We start from the raw sequence: 24,326 nt of genomic DNA, 5'->3' as shown, positions 1-24,326 counted from the left end.
GCTGAAAGAAAATCACGTTTCAGCACAATTAGAGCCACAAGTGTGGAAGTGGACATGTGGGACCTCGAAATGGCAAGGCCTACTCATCCCATTTTCAACTGTTCAGCAAGACTCAGCAAACAGCTCCACTGACTCGACCTGTCGCTCCCCAGCGTGTGAGGCCAACTTAATCTGATGCATTCTGAATACCAAAACAACATTTTACTGCTAAAACAACTCTGAAACTGCAATGACTACACCAACTACACCCCGGTGATCCCGGGATTTAAATAGACAACTGGGATCTCTTGTATTACAAAAAAAAAACGTTAAGGGAAGTTGCTAGGGAGCATGGGTCTCTAGTATCGTAATTATAACTTTGCCGATTGCCCGCTTTGGATGCCCAGAGGCAGTATCTTGTTGCTGAGAGCTTAGTAGACCGTGTAATACAGTGGGTATGCATTACCGGGTTTACGGGGAAAGTTAGAGCTGGTATGGGGCGCTTCGAAGTGGCTGTATAGCGTTTCACCCAGAATCATGGACACAATGACTTGTAAAGGAGAAGAGTAAGTCATAACTGCTTGTGGCCATGTGAGAAGCAATAAGGTTGCATGTACTGCTGTCATAAAAAGCGGAATGCAGCTTTTCTGTATTGTACTGTAAGTTAATATCTTAAACATTCTGTATACAGTGGCCTTTCAGTTACTGAACGGGTGTTACTGGACAGAAGGTGTAGGGGGTCATCAATTTGAGCTACAAAAAGAAACACAGCAGACAAAGACTACAGTCGGGATGAAAAACGATCATAATTGCAGTCCTTCTTGGGCATTGCTGTCCTCTTCCCTCTTTCTGGAAACTTTAAGAATCTATCAACCAAAACAACCAACTCATTCCAATAGAAACCTTTACTACAGCAAGCATATATTCATTAACATCGCAACACTTCCTTTACATTTCCGCCCAATCTGATATTGTATTACTCTGTCGTGTTCCAGTTTCAACGACAAGCCGGATTCTACATGTAAAATCTAATAGATGCTAATCTATTGAGCTCCGTCTCCTACTCTTGGCTAATGATGGTATTCATAGACTCCCTCCCACACAGCTGCCACAGTCTAATGACCAGCAAATTCATGCCCCCAAAGATTAAATATGTTTACTGGGAACAGTTGCTGTTTCAAAAAGGTTATTCGGCTGTCCCCATAGGAGAACCCTTTTTGGTTCCAGGTAGAACTCTTTCAGATTCCATAGAACCCTCTGTAAAGAGTTCTACATGGAACTCATGTCTGACTTCTCTCTCGCACACACACACACACACACACACACACACACACACACACACACACACACACACACACACACACACACACACACACCACACACACACACACACACACACACACACACACACACACACACACACACACACACACACACACACACACACACACACACACACACACACACACACACACACACACACACGTTTTTCTGCCTGGAACCAAAAAGTATTCTTCAAAGAGTTCTGCTATGGGGACATTCGAAAAACACTTTTAGGCTCTAGATAGCAAAAAAAATTGTATGACAAAAAAAAATGTGAAATGAATCTACTGTAATAACAGATCAGACAAAGTGTGAGTGGTACTTGCAGTCTTGGCAGTATCTAGTGTATAAGCTTGTACAATAACTCAAGGGAGTGGCACTCGACGGAGGCAGCAATTTATCTACTGTATCTATAAAGCCTCCTGTCCAGACTTAAACTGCACAATACATTAGGTATCTGACTGCAGGACATAGTTGGAATGCTTTAAAAGGTTCTGTAGCAAGTTTTGATCCTCAAGAGTAAATCGCCTTGACCTCAGGTGTGCCAGATGCTTTGGAACTCTGATGAAATATTGATGAGTTTAAAAGATTGTGTGTCAGTGCAATTGTTCTGGTACGTTAACGCACCGGAATTAACAAATCCCATGGCCCAATTTCCCATGGGTCCGCGAGTGGATGCATTGTTATAATTTATCAGTAGAATATCATTACACAATATGAATAGTTTGCATTGGAATAGGAAATCAGCTGGAAGAGCTGTACTGTTATTCATATTCCATAACATTTTAAGAAGAGGTGGAGTAGGCAAGTGGACATTTACGATGTAATGGCCAAGATGGAAGGTACAGTACTTTGTTCAAATGGCTAGACATAAAACTGTGAACACACTGTTACAGCTCTCATTTGGGTGATTTCCCTGACTGAGAGTTATTTGGCAGACACATAAAATGTAGGCTATTACACTACACTACGGAGTTCATTACCTGTTTTAGGCAAAACGTTTTATGAACTTTATGTTGGCGCCTCTCATCGCTTTGCTATCATAAACTTCCATCCCTTTAAGACATTGCATTTCCTTTTTCTATACTCACAATGAGCTTTGAGTTATTCACAGGCCACATGCTCTTACACGATAAAGTATGGTAACGACTTTAACCCAACACCTACGTTCGGACCTCTTGGCATAACGGTTATGGTGTTGGCTTGATAGTCGCAGAGTTCCGGTCGGGGCTACCCCCTGAATTCACTACATTGGTGTCAAAAGTGGGATGGCGTCTGTGAGGCCATCAAAGAGGCGTGTACACGTGAGAGTCTTGGTACAGAGAAGCGTGGGGACACGCTCTCCCAGGGGAAGGAGGCAATGTAGTGACCTTAACTAACACCTAGCAACCTCAGTAAGAGGTTCAGACCTGTTGCAGTAACAGTTAAGGTGTTGGCTTGACAGTCGCTGGACCCGGGTTTGAGTCCAGGTCAGGGGGCAAAGCATCATTTAGAATAAGATGAAGGATGTCATCCAAAGTGGCAAAAGAAAGAGTGGGGATCCTGAAAATAGACCACAGATACAGTACTTTAAACTCAGACAATAATTTATCATACAGCCTCCTGTGCATTTTACATAGGTACTCAGACAGTGCATGATTAATTGCTTCATGAAATTCGGCGCTCTTTAAATATTGCAAGCGGACATGGTTTCTGAAGCACAAGCTCTTGTTGTATTTCAAAATGCACAGATAAATCTGCTAAGAGTAGGCGAGACAACTCAATTAGACTGTCATAACTACTCTCGAAAACACTGCATGATTGGCAGTTTGTGTTAATATCACTGTAGGCTATTAAAAAGAGGACCAAAGGTGCGACATGATTCTGACTTCTCTCTCCCTCTCACACACACACACACAGAAACACACGGCTGTTGCGCTCTTTCCCTCTCTGTAAGGTTGTCGTATGTTCCAATACAATAGTCGCCTCCTCGGCTACGCCACTTGCATACGCTGTTAACGTTGGCTGGATCTGAGAATGTAGATGGGAAAAACGTTCTAATTACATTTTGGAGAATACTAGGGCGACTCGACACTATTTCAAGATAGTCAACGGTGTACTGTTCTCACACGCGTAACACAATGGATCTCTCATTTATGGCTGCGCAGGTAAGAGTCTGTGACATTATTGGTATTGGTAATCAAGAGAAGTTATGTGTGGTTTCCATGCAATTATCGGCTAATAATTATTAGAACGAATAGGCCAAATGCGTTGTCAAAAGCTTACTAATGTGCAGAAGGTAGTAAGGAGTAAACCCATTCTATATGGCGTCTGTATGGGTTATTTATTTCCTACCGACATACGCACGAAGTTTCTCTCTCTCCGGATGAACTTGATTTTGTCACCAACAAGCTAAAATAACCTTTCGCGGATAAACAGGTGTAAACACGCATCCCACCCTAAATCTTGAGATCAATATCGTTTTTTAAACCGACTGTAATACAACTAGTTGATTTTTTCCCAAATATAACATTTGGTCGATAAGCTTTCGGGAATGATACGATTTTAGCACGAATTAGATTAGGCTAAAGTTATTAAATGTAATGTAATTAAAATAGTAATCATGTAAAAAACATAACACATATGCATACATGTTTTCATCCATTTTATATTGTTTTGTCCACGCTGATGTTCCTCTGATCATCAATGCAGTTCTTATATCTGACTGAGATGCCAGACAACTTCGTAATCAACAGGATAACTAAAGTAATCAAATGTAATCAGCCCAGATGAGATATACGCAATTATAATAGACTTGGAGTTGATCAATATCTATTAAGATAGGCTATTCTAGGTATTATATGGCAGGTTACCATGCCATAGTGCAAATATGTGATTTGCAATGCGAAATGTAATTATCTTGAACTTGTAACTCCTCATAACGACTCTAATAAATGAAACATGACAATAACACACCGGACCATGGACAATGTTTATGATTCACCATGATGTTCATTGCTAGCCTATTTACATTTCTCTGATTTATGAGTGCCATGTCCTCAGGGCTGCACATGCATGAACATTTCTTTTTAGAAAACATGAGCGTCATTAGGGTGGGCAAGGGGAACCCCCCAAAAATAGTTGTCCCAAACTTAGCTTAAATTTAAGAAAACGTAGGCAAACATTTTGTCAATTCAAAATTATGTGCTTCCTCAAGTTGTCTCATATGATCATTAAACTACAATTTATTATTTGGGCATCTTAACTAAAAAAGGCTGTGCAACTGGTTACAGACACACAGAGTGCTTTTAACATACACTATGTTTAACTTACATACAGTACCAGTCAAAACTTTGGACACACCTACTCATTCAAGGGTTTTTCTATATGTTTACTATTTTCTACATTGTAGAATCATAATGAAGACATAAACACAATGAAATAACACTTATGGAATCATGTAGTAACCAAAAAAGTGTTAAACAAATCAAAATATATTTTTGCCAAGAGAGTGCAAAGCTGTCATCAAGGCAAAGGGTGGCTACTTCGAAGAATCTCAAATATAAAAAAAAAATGATTTCTTTAACACTTTTTTGCCTACTACATGATTCCATATGTGTTATTTAATAGTGTTGATGTCTTCACTATTATTCTACAATGTAGAAAATAATGAAAAACCCTTGAATGAGTAGGTGTGTTGAAATATTTGACTGGAAATGTATATTAGACATACATGTTTACATTTTGCATGTTCATTTATACAGTTGTTATTATTCAACATGTCCTCACCTGGGATTTGAACTCACAGCCTCTTGGTTCTTGGCATTCCAATCTTCCGGCTATGCCGCAATATCTGTGTCAAGTGTCAGTTTATATAACTATTCTCTCACCATTGATATTATTGACTTATTTCAGCAATTGTAGGTTTTTCTGTGTAGTTGTCTACTGTTGGTGCGGCATATTAATCTGTTTTAATGTTACTCCTTAATCACTATGATTAATACAATAGTTTTGCTTGAGTGTACCTTTAAAAGAGCTGAGATTTACTTTGAAGTGCAAAGTGTAGCAATGCAGGTGAAATAAGTAATTGACACAAACATGGTTGTGGTAGCAAGAAGATTGGAAGAGGTTGTGAGTTCAAATCCCAGGTGAGGACGTGGAATATTAATTACTGTCTACATGTCAAATATGAAAACATTGTATGTTAAAACAATAGTTCCTCCAAAGGCTTTTTTAGGTAAGTCACATTTTTGAGTCAATTTTAGCAAACACATCGTTTTAAGTTGACTGAATTTCTGCCTGTTTTTTAAAGTTGGAGCTAAGTTTGCGCCAACTATTTGTTTTTAGTTCAGGTAACACTTGGGCCAAAAAAAGAACCCAGTGGAACCAGTTAATAATAATTTGTTGAAACCAAACATCTTACAGTGTGTGGTGTTAGCCAGGTGCCTGATAACTTGGAATGTAGAGAGGTATCAGCTGAATTCTCTTGTATTTAGAGACTTTCTGACAGGGATGAACGTTTTTAAATCCTCAATAAAGCTGACTATAGTATCTCACAAAGCCCAGATTGAATGTGTTGGTCAACACATTATGCAATCAACATACAGATCTTTCAGGTTACTGTAGGGAAATACAAAATAAAGACTGATATTACCGAATCATAAGAGTATAACCATGAGCTAGGACGCCATCATATATCTTCATGTCACCACTCATTCCACTCAACATCCATCCATACAGTACTTATCAATGACACATCCTCAATCATCTGTCAACTACAAAACAGTATTAATCAAGGCTTTCTCTGTTGCTGTGGGTGTTCAGAGTCTAGGTCTGGGAGGTCATGTGTTAGGAAATATTTTGGTGGTTTTCCTCCACAGCTCTAGACAGCTGTGCGACGGTGCGAGGAAGTGATGGCTGTTGGGAGTACGGCATCGGTAAGATAGAGAGGGTGACACAGCTCTGCCTGCCACGTTGAGAGAGCTCTCCATTAGTCTCTGACCTGGGCGCCAAGTTTCTCTGCCTGACTTCTCCACGACGCTCTCTGCTCTGCTCAGTGTAATCTCGCCCTCGATGCCGTGGCTGAAAGGCAGGAGCTAGTCACTTTCATATTAATGCTGGAGAGCCCTCTGAGATGCTCCTTTGCCATATTGGTCCAACATGGGTCTGCTATGACAGAACTTGGTAACTATGCAGGCTTAAGAATAAGCACTAACTGCCTCAGTTTCTCACGTCCTACTCTTATTACATTACTCCTATTCTTATTACATTACTCACATTCTTATTACATTCTTATTATTACATTTCTCTCTTCTGTCTCATTATGCCTTCATACACAAAAATATGCTGGGTTAAAAACAACACATCGCTGGTTAAATAGCGGACAGAACACACGTTGGGTTATTTTTGACCCAGCCAGTTGTGTCATTTAGTTGGGTTATTGAGCTATGATCCACCGTGTCAGATCAGAACACTGGAAGCGTGGCTTAGTAGTCGCGTGGCTTTCGGGTCGTTATTTTTGGTCCCCGGTGAGAGTAAATGTCATTACGGTTGATCTGTTTTGTAGTATTGTCAAACGCATTAAGGGTGAGCACCGACACTTTTGTAGCTTAATGAGGCTTACACAAGTTGAGTTCCTCAAGTGCCTATGCATATCACAGTGTTGGGATAGTTACCAATTTGTTATGATATTTAAATAATGTTATTAATTGTATATTTAAAATATGTAATGTGCAAAATTATTGAAGGGACTTTTAAATGTGCAGTGTACAAACATTACATGATGAACAGGAACGACATTTACTCCCACAGGTGGCCAAAAATACTTATCTTAAAGCCATGTCCCCAATAGGCCATTCCTCCTGAAAATAACCTCTATAGTTTAAGTCTGTGGGGGGGGGTCTACTAAGCTAACATGTGGAATTGTTTTAAGATGGTCATATGAAGGATCATTTAGATATTTGATGGAATTTCAGGATCCCTTTAGGTATAAAAACAAATATTTGATGAAACATTGAATTTGGCCTTACTGCTATTAGCACATATTAGCTATTAGCCCATAAACATATTGAATAACAGCATCATACATGGAAAAACAAAACTAAAGGAATTTTGTTTTTAAAGTGTCTGTCCTATATCTGAGAGATATAAGAAAGATCAGGAAACTTTTTTTACTGGTAGTGAGGCTTAGGGGCATCCTAGAACAAAACAGGGGTCACAATCGAGGAGTCATAATAGTTTGTAGGCCACCGTTCAGATGCTACAGACGTGCTTATACACCTGCTTGCTGTTAGGGGTTTTAGGCTGGGTTTCTGTACAGCACTTTGAGATATCAGCTGATGTACGAAGGGCTATATAAATACATTTGATTTGATTTTGATTTGATTTGATTCATGAGAAGACCGATTTTCGGGATGACTCATGGTCTGACAAACACCGCTGTAGCTCTGCCACCTTTAACTGCAGATGCAGAAGGCTGATATTGACGGATGCAGTGGATTGATTTGCAGCCAATGCAAAAAATATATTTCTTAATATATACAGTATATATATATATATATGATGTCTTTAGCTTAAACAGACACATTTTTATGGGGATGTTTATATTATGCTAGTTCGATGTTCATGTGGCTGCTGAAATTGACTAAAGAGTGTTAAAAAATACCCATCTGCTGGATCAACCCAGCATGAAAGTGAATAATAACCCAATTGACTAACCGTCAAATAAAGCCATGTTTGGGTAATCCAAAGGCGTGGCCTATTTGGGGCATGGCTTTCAGATAGTTATTTTTGGCCACCTGTGAGAATAAATGTATTTCATATTCGTCATCAAGTTTGTACACTGCAAATGTTTATTTTCCTTCAATATTTGATCACATTACACATTTTAATGTGACATTTTTTTTTTTTTTAACAGATTTAAATATTATAACAAAGTGGTAACTATACCAACATTGTGATATGCATAGGAACTCATAATCTTGTGTAAGCCTTATTAAAGATACAAACCTGTCTGTGCTCAACATGTACTGACAATACAACAGAACAGATTAACTGGAATGACATTTACTCTCAAAGGTAGCCAAAATAACTATCTGAAAGTCACGCCCCTACTAAGCCACGCCTCCAGTATTCTGCTCTGACTGGGTGGATCATAGCTCAGTAACCCAGCATCAACAACCCAACTTATAGAAAAAATTAGTTGTTTGGGACCCAACTGGCTGGGTCAAAATAACCCAACATGTGTTCTGTCCAATATTTAGCCAAATTGGGTTGTTTTTAAACCAGCATTTTTTAGAGTCTTACCTGTCCATTGGAAACCAGAGAGAGAGGGAGCAATCATCTGGGTCGCACCTAAACTCATTACGCTGTCGGTGGTATAAACAGTCTTAACATTTACTGTGCTTTCTTTACACATTTTTCTCTCTCTCTCTGCTAGCCTTAATCTCAAATAGGAGCCACCATGTAATGAGTCCTAATGTTTTGCCAAGTGACTTTACTCTTAATCATATCCTTCATTTTGTGCCCTTGATGCAAATTAACCGTGGGCTATATTCCTTTTACGTTTTGACAAATGATGAAGGATGCTTGAAGTTTGCAAAAAAAATAATCATATAATGTTCATGATTGCAATCAAGATTTCCCATTATTCCTACTTAAGCCATTCCGTTTATCTCTTGCCACTGATACCGATGCTTCTTTCAACTCTTATTGAATTTCTCCTTTCTGTTTGGCCACTGCTTATGACATTTTTATTTTATACTCTCAACTAAAGAGGAATAGTTATACTGCTTGTGCAAGACTCATGCTGTGTGTGTTATATGTCACATACACTGATTTTAGCATCAATCTACTACATTCCTTTTTTCTATTTCATTCTCTCATACTATTCTATACATCCTTGGTTTTGATCATTAATGTTGTCTGTTACTAAGTTAATTTACAGCACACATCAGCTGTCAGTAAGTGAGATGCTTGTGAGTGGCTTCCATAGATTTGTAGAGGGTGGCTAGGCTACAACGGGTACTGAAACAAAACCCTATCTGAAAGGAACTGATAGTTAAGATGGCTGTGGCTGCAGAACCCATGGATACATAGCTGATCAGCCAGCCAGCCAACCAGCTAGTGATGGTTATAGTAGACATACTGTAAGTGCTGCCTCTGCTGGATCTACACATGCTATATGCAGTGGTGGAAAAAGTGCCCAATTTTCATACTTGAGTAAAAGTATAGATACCTTAATAGAAAGTTACTCAAGTAAAAGTGAAAGTCAGCCAGTAAAATACTACTTGAGTAAAAGTCTAAAAGTATTTGGTTTTAAAATATACTTAAGTATGAAAGTAAAAGTATAAATCATTTAAAATTCCTTATATTAAGCAAAGCAGACGGCACTATTTTCTTGTTTTTAAAATGTATGTATAGCCAGGGGCACACTCTTATGTTTAGTGAGTCCGCCAGGCCAGAGGCTAAATTTCACACAAGTACTTTTTGTTGTCAGGGAAAATGTATGGAGTAAAACGTTTTAAAAAATGTAGGAATGTAGTGAAGTAAAAGTAAAAGTTGTCATAAATATATATAGTAAAGTACAGATACTCCAAAAAACTACTTAAGTAGTACTTGAAAGTATTTTTACTTAAGTACTTTACACCACTAGCTATATGGGTGTGTGTACAGTAGGATCAGGAAGTGGTCTGTCACTTCTTGGCCCACTCGACTGGTCACCAGATAAAATTGCTTTTAGACCTTGACACCATCCTCCTTATCACACCAACCAAGTGCTTGTCTTTGGGTCTAAGCTACAGGCGGCAATACAATTTTCCTCAGCTTAGCCCAGGGGTGTGTCAGAGTGCATGTACTGTAATTAGCGGGGCGAGAATGATGGCTTCTGGCTCCCAGCTCTCCACTAGTAATGTGCCATGCTCGAGCTAGCTGGCTCTCTCTGAATGGGTGAATTTACAGACAAGGGGTGAAATATTGCGGGACGGCAACAGCTATTCCGGGTGGGGCACAAGCGCCCTGTGTGTGTACAAGAAGCACAGAAAAGATGAAGCATTTGTGAGATCTTTCTTGGATTATGACTGTTTCTTCTCAATAGACTGCTGAAACAGTGCATGAAAGAATATCTGATCAAGCCATAATGATCTGAATCAGAGTGACTGGAGCTATGGCAAAAAGAGATCAGCATACACTGTTAAACCAAGTGTTTAAGACACATAACTAAACACTTTTCTGTAGCACTTTTTAAATGCGTCAAGGCATTTAGAATATCAATGAAAACTCGTCACAGTGTTTTGATTGTAAACACAAGAACATGTTTATTTGCTGTTATACTTTTTAAACATATGAACATGTTTATTCAACATAAGGCTTTTAGGTTTCAAACACTAAACGCTGGGGGTGTTATTTCAACACTGTAGGATGTAAAGCCATATTTCCATAAATGCCTTTTGAGTGAATGTGAGAGATACCCACCCATTACTGTGTTTGTTAGTAGTGATGTGGAAATGAAGCTTCCTAAAGCATTGAACTCTTTTCAGCCAATTGTGTCGAAAATAGGTTTATTACTTAAGGCTTTGATCAACACAGTGTACACTAGTAGCACCTGCTGGTCAAAAGAATGTAGAGCATCCAAATGATTATAGATGACGTCCCACACGGTGTATTGTGTGCAGAGTAGCCTTTTTGTCTTCTACCGGAACCAATACCAAACCAATCAGGTGGTTGTTTGATAAATTAAGCTTCGGACGTCATTGATCATGTGCTTCTGATAAAGTGGTACAGGCATCGTTACACTGCTTTGAAGTAAACTGCTTAGCAATTTTGATGCATGCCTCAGAGCTCTGGTATCAAACCTAACATCCCTATTTGTTAGTGACAGAGACATGGTTGTTGAGTTCAATAACTTCTATTCCTGAAGCCTTCACCAAGTGACTGTCCAAGTGAATGTGTTTCAATTAAAAGTAAACCCGTTACAAAGACATACTTTTCATAAGGCCTTTAGTTATGGCCTAGCTATCCTCGATATTGTGGTCTGAAAATCTTATTGCAATCCAGCCAGAGGAAGGATATCCAAGAATTTGAATATGTTTTATCACACCTGCAATCAGAATGAGTGGAATGGAATAAGAATATATACATTTAAATATATGGATGAGCAATGACAGAGCAGCATAGCCAAGATGTAATAGATGGTATAAAATACAGTACATACATACGAGATGAGTAATGCAAGATATGTAAACATTGTTAAAGTGGCATTATTAAAGTGACTAGTGATCCATGTATTAAAGTGGACAATGATTTCATGTCTGTATGTACTGTAGGCAGCAACCTCTCTGTGTTAGTGATGGCTGTTTAACAGTCTGATGGCAGTCCTAACACTGATCTGAGTAAAAGGCATGGCAAGTCATACATTTCGAATGACTAAATATACTCTAAACAGGACGATGGGAAAGTAAACACTAGTGTTTAAAATCTGAACACTTAGGAGATATAGTTGTTCTGGTTAGAAACTTACTGGAAAAGCGGACTATCATGTTTAATCTTGCATTCTAAACGCCTGTGTTTAAGATTAGAACACTTATAGATGTTATATTTAGTCTCAAATGCTAATTGAAAACATGAATAAAATTGCACAATGAGCACTTGTTGTCTCTCAAATACATCGTTACAGTTGTTGGCTAGCTAGCTTGCAAATTATTCCCATATTAGCATTGACTTGGAATCAATAACACCTCAAAACAAGACATGGTATCAAGAACAAGATGAAACAAGCTGAAACGAGCCACTTACCATTGCCCACATGGCAGTTTCTTGTCATTTTTGCTAGCAATCTGGCCATCCAGAATCACAACAACACAATGACGTCTGCCCCATGGAAGCGCGCACATCATTTTTGTGACGTTGTTAGCTAGCCCGTCTATTGGCAAACCTATATGCCTGACGTTTACGTTTTTAACACTGATGTTTATGTTATAAACGCGTCACATGTTTCAATGGTTTTCCAGTGTATTCTGTAGAGAGGGTGATTATGCTGATATCCAGGTCTCACGATGCCTCCGCGTGTAAATAAATGAGGATGTACACCCATAACGCTTGTAGGTTGTTTACCCTGTAGAGAAAGGAAATTGGAGTGCTAATGAAAATGGAAGTGTGGGATGCCATAGAGTTAGTGAGCCATTACCTGTAACCAGAGGGGGCCTTTCTCTCCAAGCTGCCTTCACAAGGAAGCATCCAAAGCAGGGTGCCCTATTTCCAAACTTAATCGACTTAAACATTTCTTAAAATATATTTTGGCCCCTATTCCAGGCATGGTCAAGTTAATCAATAGGACTGTGGTCATACATTAGAACATCTTGTTTAGTCATCCGTCAATCTTCTATTCCCTGTTAATAGCAATGCGCTGTGAATGAACAAGCATGTCCATGACTTACAATATTTAGCCTTACAAAGCTGAAGGAAATGGCTCTCTACCTTAATTGCACAGAAGTGCATCAGGCAGTAGTTCTATTTTACCCCCATTAACATTACCAAATGTACATAAAATAAATGAACTGATAATACAAAAAATTCAACAACCATTGCAAAACCATCCTAACAACCATATTTTGAGTTATTAATGGGCACTGATAAATTTTCACGAGTCATGAATTCTCCAGGGAGCGCACAAAGGGAACTTAATGATATGGATGTTGGGTCGGGGATGTACATTTTCTTCAAAGGATCTGCGATATTTGATGAGTGCAGTGATTTACTGCGTTTATAATCCATATACAGTATTCTGTTATCTTTTTTCGACCTGATGAGTTAGTATGTACATCTAAATGAAATGTTGCTGGTCCAATGTTCCCCAGAGGTGACGATTTGTCAACGTGTTTTTTTTGTAGTCTGTAGTTATTATTGAATGGGAAAAATCATTATTGATTGACTAAATTGATTCACATTATAATTCATCATATTTAATGTATTCACTGAGACATTGCGTTTTTTACATTCGGACCTAATGAAGTGGAAGAAAAGTTCATCTTTGTTTAAAGACGATATTCTTCATTTTTTTTATTGTGTTGTAACTACTGAACCATTCAATTGTGCCCTTCTAAGGTTATATATTGCATCGTAAAGGCTGTGTCTGACCTGGTGTCTTGCCGGAGTCAGAGGTCCCCATTCTACCCTGGTATACTACAGTAGAATCCATGCTGTGATGCAACTGGTCTGGGGACAGTGATTCCACATCCTGTGTAACTCATCATCACCACAGCAGGGGTTACTTCCAGTGCCTCAAACAAACATAGTTCAGGGTGTAGAGAACAAACCCATTGCCCCATACAGTAGTCCTGCTCCTGGTCTATACACTGGTCATAGAGTTCAACTCAGACTTACTGGAGGGCATCTATCTGCCCAGTGACTCATCATGAACAGTATGATAAAAGGGGGCCAAGGAGTACTGTAAGGAGAGTCCTCTGTATCACCCCTATAGCCCTCTGCACTGTGGAACGCTGTGAATTGCTATTGTAGCAGCAGTACCAACCCAGAGAAGGGGCCCATCCCAAATGGCACCCTATATAGTGCACTACTTTTGACCATGGCCCATAGGGCTCTGGTCAAAAGTAGTTCACTGTATAGGAGATGGGTTGTGTCCCAAATCGCACCCTAAGAGGATTCAAAAAGGTGGCCACATTCAGTTCTCGTTCACTCCTGTGTGTAATGTGTTGACTATAGTTGTTCTAGTTGAACTTGAGGTCTGTGGTGTCATGATTCAATGACATTTCAAATGCAAAGCAGAAAACTACTCAAACGTGAACTGTGCTGGGTATGCGCCACATCTGAGGAATAACAATCAGTTAAATCTTTTCTCCCTACGTATCTCTCTATTAATACATACACAGTTTGTTACAGAAAGTCCTGGCATATATGCTTTTTCCCACAGGGGCTATGGCTGCTATCAAATTCCTTCAGTGCCACTTTACTGAAAACACTCCCTTCTCAGGGAAATTGGAAGCTATCGCTCGTTGGAAAAGTGTGTAATCTAATGTCAGTCCAAAAGAGTCTCTCTCTCTCTCTCTCTCTCTCTCTCTCTCTCTCTCTCTCTCTCTCTCTCTCTCTCTCTCGGTGTTGCTCCCCTCGGGACCCAATTTTAGGTGTTGCTCCCCACAGAACCCAATTAGTTTAGCTATTGAGACTAGTGAATAGGTAACTTATTGTGACTATTGTTGTCTAGAGGCTGTCTACACTCCATGACTACTCCGTATGACTAGGGCTGTTACGGTGACCATATTACCGCCACACCGGCGTTCACAAGTCATGACCGCAGTCAAATTCCAGTGGCCGTTTAGTCACAGTAACTAGGCTCCTCCAAGCTCTGATGCTGCTGATGGTCATTAGTGGCCTACCAAACTTGCTAACTGACTGGTACTCAGCACTCTATTGTCCCTCTAATCACTCTGACATGAATGCAAATGGAATCAAACATCTAATCAAACACTTCATGAGAGCCCACAAGCTCCTGTTGTGCAACATTTCTATAGGTTGTGCAATTGAGTGAGAAAACAGCGTGGTATGTTTCCATCCTTTATTTTGGAATAGAAAAACTTCAAAGAACAAAACAACAAAACGAACAAACAAAACGTGAAGCTAGAATAATGCTAACAGGCAACTATACATAGACAAGATCCCACAAAGCACAATGGGGAAATGGCTACCTAAATATGATCCCCAATCAGAGACAACGATAAACAGCTGCCTCTGATTGGGAACCATACTAGGCCAACATAGAAATAGAATTCACCAAGATAACCCACCCTTAATCACACCCCGACCTAACCAACATAGAGAATAAAAGCTCTCTATGGTCAGGGCGTGACACCTGTAGCCTAGCCCATAGGCCTATATGTTTTGAGGTTTGTATCACAACTAAAGTGGCCAAATAACTTCTTAAAATGAAGCACATTAATCCACTTTACAACAAGTGTTGAGCCTAACTGGCATACATAGGAGGCGTGTGAGTTTCAAGTTTGGGGAAGAGAAATTTCAACATAAAAATGCGCCTTTATAATGAGCATGACATGCATAATCGCATTTGCGGTCACTTTTGAGAATTGTGTTTTCCCGCTAATTGATTGCATTTTGGAACATCAACTATTCCAGACTATGTTTGGAATATTTTTTTTTCAGACAGAAGGACAAGTTGACCAATAAAATGGGTGAACTTTTGTACTCTGGGGTATAGTAGATTGACATAGGCTAGTGATTGTGCTGTTTGTTAGGCCTACTCAAATGTGGATAGTTATTCCAACATCTTCAATATGCGCCTCGGAATTCGATAAGGACGCAGGCAGTTGCGTCCCTGTTGTGTCTGTCTTCACTTGTAGCCTGTGAGAAAGCCTGAGATGCCGTGAGAAGGACCAGATCCCTTTACAGGCATTGTCTAATAAGAATTGAGAACATCTGAGAGAGCCTGGAGAATGAGAGGTGCTTTGGAGCATGCAGCCGGGAGAAGGGAAATATAATTATTATATTCAGCCCAAGGGCACAACAGCCACTTGCCGCAAAAGGCATATAGTTTTTTAGGGGGCATTATGGCCACACAAAAGGGATGCCGCCGCGAAATTCGAGTCATTGTTAAGTGCTTGTCCAATTGTGAATGAGAGACTGAAACAATGCATATCATTACATTAGAGTCACATCATGCAGCCTTAGAATGTATAAAAAATTAAAACATATAGCCCACCATTTGTATCACAACTAAAGTTACATAAATAACTCTAAATTAAGCATATAGGAGGACCTGTTTCTTTGTTAACCACTCAACACAGAATAGACACATGTGCACACTCCCTCAAATCTTTTGGAGAAAATATCCTTTCTATTTTATTGAACTATGTTCAATTGTATTCTTCGTACTATAAAATAATGTAAAATATTGTCACAGAATTTTAAGCAAATATTGTCAGCAAAATGAACTAGTGTAGCCCACAGCCATATGGCATAGCCTGATCAGGGCCTAACATAAGGACAACTCAGAGTATGCCATTCTGTTCTTCTGAAATAGACTACATTTTCTTCATATCATGTTTCTTTAGACCTGTCTAATATAAATAATGGATATCTTTTGATGGTGTAGGCTATATTACATGGATTTATTAGACTTTTAAAAAGTTGACGATCCAAAGGTCTGCATCAGTGTCTTGTGGACTATGGGTGGAAGCCAGAAGATGTTAATTAACGGTCAATTACAGTGAAACCAGCAGTTATTTACTTGACAATCACCTGCTGACAAAATGTCATGACCGCCACAGCCGCCGATATGACATTGTTTATTTCTTCCCAAACACAACTCATATGTTGTAGTTTCTAGCAAGAGATTTCTTTGGAAGACATTTTCTCAGTAAGGTACATAATGAAGCAAACACATTTTCATTAGCTTGTCGAGACTGTTGATGTACAGTCTTTATGTGATTATTATTCAAAGAAAAACGTGCATGTGCCGTTGTGTGTGGGCGTTTTGTTGCTCCCTTGTTTCATTGTGTGGCCTGGGGATGAATGGATAAATGGCCTGTTTGTGTGTGTGTGTGTGTGTGTCTGTTTGCGTGTGTGCGTGTATGCATGTGGGTGTGTGTAAGGGCATTTTGTTATTCCCTCCTGGCATTGTGTGGCCTGGGGAGAAATGGATAAATGACCTGTGAATGTCCTCACACTAAGCAGCCTGTTTCCTGTAATGTAGCCCAGTGGATAGCGTTACATCACATGAAGCCCAGCCCCAGAGGGGCGCTAACGCTATCTCTGAGATCCCATGCCCCTCTATATGATTAACGCATCACCTGGCTGCATACTACAGTGAAGACTCACCCAGGCAGTGAGCCAGCAGGAGTGGACTAATCACAGCATGAAGTCCCATGTCCTTCATGTCGTGGTTGAATGATGGGCGTCTTGTTTAGTTTGCTGGTTGGCCACCACTGTTACAGGGATGTGGTTAGCCCCACTCTGAGCCCAGACACACACTTTTAGGGGAAATTAGTAGTGGTGGGCACCAAAATAATATTGATAATTCAAAATAATTCAAAATAATTCAATATGAAAATGGTACCGGGCAATTTTTTTATTTTATTTAACCTTTACCGGCAATATCGTGATAGCATGTCATATCGTGATAATATTGTGGCATATAATGATATGTTTTTATTCTTCCTCCTTGTCTACACTTTTCAAAAAAACTGTTCACGTTTTCTATTTTCCTTCATGCCCATAAGACATTCTCATCCAGGGACAGATAGAAAGACGGCGAGGAGGTCTAAAGAGAGACCAGAGGGAATCATGGTAAACAAAAATATTAAAAGGGGCATGCAGCAATGATAGGCCAGTGATTAGTACAGCCTTGTGTAATTCTTATAGAGCCAAGATAGAATAAAAGAAGAGCTGGGCCCAGGCAGGCACATAGTACTGTTACAGATCTGAGCTGGGCCCAGGCAGGCACATAGTACTGTTACACATCTGAGCTGGGCCCAGGCNGGCAGGCACATAGTACTGTTACAGATCTGAGCTGGGCCCAGGCAGGCACATAGTACTGTTACACATCTGAGCTGGGCCCAGGCAGGCACATAGTATTGTTACAGATCTGAGCTGGGCCCAGGCAGGCACATAGTACTGTTACAGATCTGAGCTGGGCCCAGGCAGGCACATAGTACTGTTACAGATCTGAGTGATTTGGAACAAGAGAAAAAAATCTAAAATAGCTGGCTGATTCTGTTTTGCCAAAGATTCTCCATCGTCAGGAGTGTGATGGCACTCAACCAGACAGGCTTGAGAAATGGTAACTCGCCAGATATTACTTTGTAATGTCAAATTGGTTGCATGTTCCAGCATTGCTTTCCATGCTATACTCATTACGTTGAGGTAGGGTGGATATGACCTGAGGAAAATACCTTGTCTGTGGATTGTGGAGGCAGAAATCCAATAATTGCAACACATATTCCAAATGAAATGGTAGGTTGTGAACTATGCGAAATAGTGTAGTCCTTGTCACTGTACCTGAAGATGACAAAGTGTCCTTTGCTTGATTTGCATAGAACATGTTACCGTAGTAACAGAGTTCACTGAGAGACATGGAATGAGTTCGTAGCCATAAATGTACATAGGTCAGGATACAGCAGGTTTAAATGTCTAGTCTGTAATAGCATACAGGATATCAATGTCTATATGGGAAAATAGTGGTAAAGCTCAGAGTTGTATTGTGATGTGAAGCAGGGGTTTATAGGTATTGGACTCCATATTCAAGTCCGTAAAAAAGTAAATGAGTATACGTGGGCCAAACTTGCTATACGTGTGCATCCATGAACCATCCAATGACCCTGTTTTTTACTAGATTGAAGTGTTTCACTTTATGTTTTGTTAGAGAGGTATATCATATTGGTTTCTCAAGTTGTAGACATTTGTATGCCTTTTCATTGATGGGTCCTTTTTGTTTCGTGAGAGAATAAGAGGCAGCTATGAGAGAGGTAGTCGTGACTGATGCTGTGTGGACGTTTCAGAAGCATGTAGTATTCTCAACCTGTTGAAAATAGCATTATTTTACAGTAATTATAGCCTTACTTATTTTTTCTGTAAACACATGGGACATTTTCTGTAAATACATGGGACATTTTCTGTAAACACATGTGTCACGTTCCTGACCTATTTTTATGTTATTTTGATTATGTTTAGTTGGTCAGGGCGTGAGTTGGGGTGGGCATTGTATGTTGTGTGTGTTTGGTTAGTCTATGGGTGTTGTATGTGTATGGGATAGTGTTTGTTAGGTTGTCTAGTTATGTCTATGGCTGCCTRGATTGGGTCTCAATCAGAGACAGCTGTCATTCATTTGTCTCTGATTGGGAGCCATATTTAAGGTAGCCATAGGCAGTAGGCTTTTGTGGGTGTTTGTTTCCTGTGTCAGTGTTTGGACCACACAGGACTGTTTTGAGGTATGTCACGTTTGTTGTTTTGTAGTTTGTAGTGTTTTCTTGTTATTTACATTAAACATGTACAATTACCAATCCGCATCTTGGTCCGATCCATGCTCCTCCTCGTCTGAGGAGGAGAACGACTTTGACAGCCATTACAACATGGGACATTTTCTGTAAACACATGGGACATTTTCTGTAAACACATGGGACATTTTCTGCAAACACATGGGACATTTTCTGTAAACACATGGGACATTTTCTGTAAACACATGGTTTCCCTGCTTGGTTTGTATGAATAAAAGCTTGATAATGGCCTGGAACATTACCAGAGGAGTGCACAGTAGCCTGTAGTTAATGTATGATATTGGCAGTGTGTTTAGGAGAAGAGAGGATAATGTCACTGTTGCTACCCATTGTCTCAGTAGTCCATTTGTACGAGAGATGGATTATTTTGGGATACCAGGGGAAATAAGAGAAAGTGCACTTCACAGGTGAATAATTTACAGTTGATGGAAGTGCTCAGTGTCATTACTATGCTCTATGTCCAAAGTGGGCATGTGAGTGCTCATTCAGTGGTTCTGCTAAGCAAGCTTTGGGATATTTAGTCTGTACTTGCAATAGAATACAAAATGTTACATCCCTTTTCTTCATGCTGAAACCTCTGGCTATAGGACCGAAGATCATTTGATGAACAGAGAGTGCCATGACTGACAACCGACTGGAGGCTTATTTGAGGAACTGACTGTAGAAACATAAAGACGTTGACTGCTTCTGACAGTTGCGTTGTAAAGGGGAATCCTAAAGTGCTCTCTAACACATATGCTCCTGTCCAGGCTGTAGGGTTGGAGACAGCAACTCATTTACAGGGACTATCCTGAGACTCATATGAGGATATGGTTTGTACTCTGTTGATGTTCACTCCTATGGAAGCTCTGTACAGACAGATGTACAGTGTTCTTTGTGCTATCATACTGTACTTCATAAACTGGGTGGTTCGAGCCCTGAATGCTGATTGACTGACAGCCGTGGTATATCAGACCCTTTACCACGGGTATGACAAAAATGTATTTTTACTGTTCTAATTACGTTGGTAACCAGTTTATAATAGCAATAAGGCACCTCAGGGGTTTGTGGTATATGACCAATATACCATGGGTAAGGGCTGTATCCAGGCACTCCAGGCACTCCACTTTGCGTCGTGATTAATAACAACCCTTATCCGTGGTATATTGGCCATATACCACACCCCTCGGGCCTTATTGCTTAAGTATACTACAACAAGTGGTCGTATATGAACATAAAATGTGATGTCTTTCACTTCTTTTCACTTTCATTATGTGAGGATCAGCGGGTATCCTAACAAAATATGACGAGCATCAGAGCAACACAAGATATTGTGATGGGGAAGAAAGCACTGACTAAAAAGACCAACTGTACTCTTGGATATTTACATAGAAAGGGATTGTGACAGTGACAAAGAGCAAATGAGTGCAGAAATCAACTGAATTTAGTTAATAAATCCAGGTCATCTAGTCAGGGCAGTACCGAGGCTCCAGACCTTGCTATCTTGTTGATCTCTTAATTATTGTCTCAGCTGTGATTTAGCACAGTCTACACTGGGAAACCAATATGCAAGATCCATTTGTTCTAGCCAGAAAGCGATTTCAAAAAGCCGTTATGGCGGTGACAGGCACCTCTATTACCCTGAACATAGCACTTTAATGGCTAGTTGGAGAAAAAAACGTGTGTAATCCGATGCATGAACAAATGAGCATGTGGGAATGCCATCGCTCATTTGGACAGAGCGGTTTGTCTGCATAGGCACACTGACTTGTCCCTTTGAGGAAAGGTGTTTGGGGCAGTCTGAGTTGTTGTGCGCCTTAGTGTTTGTCAGTGTGCACGTGTGCACGTGTATGACAGTGATTTTTAGCAGATGCAATAAGGAGCAGTGATTAAAAACAACACTCTTATGTCTTAGTTACCTTGTAAAGTATTTATTAAATGAAAGTATTGACAGCATTGAATAGCAATCAAGCAGTCGAACTCTGAGTGACACATTGGAATTGATGTCCAGTCCACAAATGGACAGTGTGTATTCCATTACCAGACAAAGTCAGCGACAGTCAGCTTTGCATTGGTAAACAGCTTTAAATGAAAAAATGAACATGTTTGAGGAACAATTTGATCATTTGTTCACATTCCCCACTCCTGTTTTAAATGGTTTAAATCTTCTCTGAACAACAGAATGTGCTGGGCTGATTCTATATACAGGTCAAAGATAAAAGGGAAGCTTCTTGAAAGCATAATTTCTTCAATGAGATGAGTTCTCCTTTATTTGAGGGAAAGTGTCTTTGACAAGCTTTTTTACATTTCAATGTATAGAAGGAATTGTTTACCCTACAAGTCTATAAGTTTGACATGTAAGTGAATTGTCTCTTAATTCCTCTCATTTCATGATCTGTGAGGTGTGAAAAGATGGCGCAGTCAGGTGGAAACCTGAAAAACAGACATCTACGGGACACTCATCACAGCCCTGTCCTTGATCAGGTCTCTATGTGACATTGTCTGTCCCTTTATTGTACCCCTACTACACAATACCCAAACTCTGTTTTTCATTAGTTTGCTATGAACAAACAACACATCGCTATAGGAATCAAAGGAAATAAGGTACTCATATTTATACCTTTATTTAACTAGGCAAGTCAGTTAAGAACAAATTCTTATTTTCAATGACGGCCTAGGAACAGTGGGTTAACTGCCTTGTTCAGGGGTAGACGACAGATTTTTACCTCGGGGATTCGATTTTGCAACCTTTCGGTTAATAGTCCAACGCTCTAACCACTAGGCTACCCTGCCCTGGCGTACTCATAAAGGATCTCAGACTCCATCCCTTCTTTGAGACAATGTTCACAAAATCTATTTTGTATACTCTATCTCTTAACCTCCATTGAATATTTACTTTATATGTGACAGACTAATCTCCACAGAAGGGTTTCAAAGATACAGGTAGCAGCCTCATCACGTTAGAACACGTCTTTCACCATTGTACTCTAATGAGAACAGACCTTGTGTCAGATTGGTCATTTGCTGCTATGGTTGATGCTCTACTACGGACTGTGTTGTATAGGATACAACTGTGTGAAGGAGAACACTTTTCTTGTCCCACTGTCATATTTGTGGGGTTTGGCTACCTGAACACAGCTCATATATTCTGTGTGTTATTTTCTGAGCATAGTTGCTATCCTCTTCCCTGCTGTAGATAGGTATTGAGATACTGCATGTATGTTCTGAATGTGTAAGTATAGGAATATGTAGGTTCTATACTATCGCTGGAAGGCATTCCATTGGCAATCCAATAGCTTTATTGTAGATACATTTCAGTGAAAAAGTTTTAAATGATTGCTATAATCTAAATATGTGCTCCAATGGCCTATTGGAATAGCTTCACCTTCCAGATAAGGGTTCCTCATTCACAATGAATCAGAGCCATTGCAGAAATGTTTTCAGACTATTTACTTAATATTGGAAAGGAGATAAATGAACTGAATATTCAATGAATATCCCAAGGGAGAAGAAGATAAGCCACTGGACTATATTGATAGGGAAGGACTGTTTCGGTTTATACATAAAATGACGCTGTGCAAAGTTCAGATATTTTGCCCAATTTGAGTTTAATGGACTTCCTTTTCTCTTTCAGTCTGTCATGGCGGGGGCCTTCATGGACTCGTCACCCAACGATGACTACAGCACGGACCACTCCCTCTTCAACTCCTCAGCCAGCGTCCACGCGGCCTCCATGGCAGCCCATGACCAGCCGGAGAGGGAGCCCATGTCCCGCGACGCCATCTGGCTTTGGATTGCCATCACCGCCACCATTGGGAACATTGTGGTCGTGGGAGTGGTGTACGCCTTCACTTTCTGAGTGGTGGGAGCCATGATAAAGTGTTGCCAGCAGGAGGAAGTTGCTGCACAAGATATTTGAACATAAGCTCAGAAACTTGGGAGCGACATAAGCTCAGAACTCCACAGCAGCCAATAACCACTCTGAAAGGCTACACTGATACAGAGGAGTGAATGATTATTGCATTGACATCTTGTCCATGCTTTTGAAAGACAAGGGACAAATACAAATACAGAATTGAGTATGTGTAATATGTTGGTCATTTTCCTGCAGCCAGAGGTAAAATTATGAAATATTGTGTACATATGTTCTGTTGATTTTACGTAAAAATGTTAACATTTCTGATGAAGCTTTAAATATTGAATGGACTCTAGAAAATAGTATACAGTGATGTATAGTCTACTCTGAATAACCTCTGAGCTAATTGGTCAATTCTGAAATCACCGAAAGGACGTACAATATTCCTACACTGAAAATCAAAACCTTTGTAACGAAGCATTTGGAGATCATTGTATGGAAAGTAACACTGATATGTTTTTATCTTCAAAGCATTACTCCACAGAGGTTACTGTATTCTAAAGACATCTGCCCAAAGCTAGGAGTTTATGACAAACATTCTAGAAACAGAATGCCTAATGACTGACCTAATGAAAATATAGTTCACCTGACACTATCGGTTTTGGATCAAGTAAATCTAGTTCTCCCCTTTTCTTCCTAAGTGAGCCTTGAGTGCTGAATAGACAATCCTTTCCGAGCAAATTCATATATCAAAGAAAGTATGGGTACACTAACTCTATTTCCCTTAAACACCCCTATCAGACCTCAAATCCATATAAATGGGATATACGATTTATAGAAATTGATGTTCACCGTGACCGCTTGTTATTTTTGTTTCCATTCTGTTTAGCAATCCACATTTCACAGATATTTACATGTGGAAACCAGATTCATCACGCTTAGAACTCACTTGGATCCAAGCCTCTTGATGTGACTGCTGTAACCATAACCATTTTTATGTCGGTCTGAATGTATATTTGGATCTAAGATTATCTTTCTTCCTCTTTACAGTCGCTCAATACATTGTAACCCAAACTGCATTCCAAGCCAAATACTCAAAGTATAAACGCAACATGTAAAGTGGTCCCATGTGTCATTTGCTGAAATAAAAGATTCCAGAAATGTTCCATATACACAAAAAGCTTCTTACTCTC

At 39.8% G+C, this 24,326-nt stretch overlaps 1 protein-coding gene across 5 annotated transcripts; it reads left to right on the top strand.

Moving 5' to 3' along the window:
• Positions 1–3,215: 3,215 nt before the first annotated feature.
• On the top strand, positions 3,216–24,308 carry LOC111954199 (uncharacterized protein C14orf132-like). Of its 5 annotated transcripts, none has more exons than XM_023973732.2 (3): positions 3,216–3,449; positions 21,690–21,761; positions 22,912–24,308. In XM_023973732.2, the coding sequence occupies exons 1-3, from the start codon at positions 3,423–3,425 to the stop codon at positions 23,134–23,136; spliced, it is 324 nt and encodes a 107-aa protein (XP_023829500.1). In that variant the 5' UTR covers positions 3,216–3,422; the 3' UTR covers positions 23,137–24,308. The 5 variants fall into 5 exon arrangements, with proteins under 5 accessions (XP_023829500.1, XP_070291965.1, XP_023829501.1 ...); XM_070435864.1 differs by having other exon boundaries at positions 3,218–3,449; positions 21,680–21,761; XM_070435863.1 differs by lacking the exon at positions 3,216–3,449 and adding an exon at positions 18,931–19,232.
• Positions 24,309–24,326: the final 18 nt, after the last annotated feature.

The sequence above is a fragment of the Salvelinus sp. IW2-2015 genome, linkage group LG28 (genome assembly GCF_002910315.2).
Source record: "Salvelinus sp. IW2-2015 linkage group LG28, ASM291031v2, whole genome shotgun sequence".
NCBI classification, from domain to species: domain Eukaryota; kingdom Metazoa; phylum Chordata; class Actinopteri; order Salmoniformes; family Salmonidae; genus Salvelinus; species Salvelinus sp. IW2-2015.
Note: the sequence above shows the minus strand (reverse complement) of the source record. Positions and strands in the feature narration are given on the sequence as shown.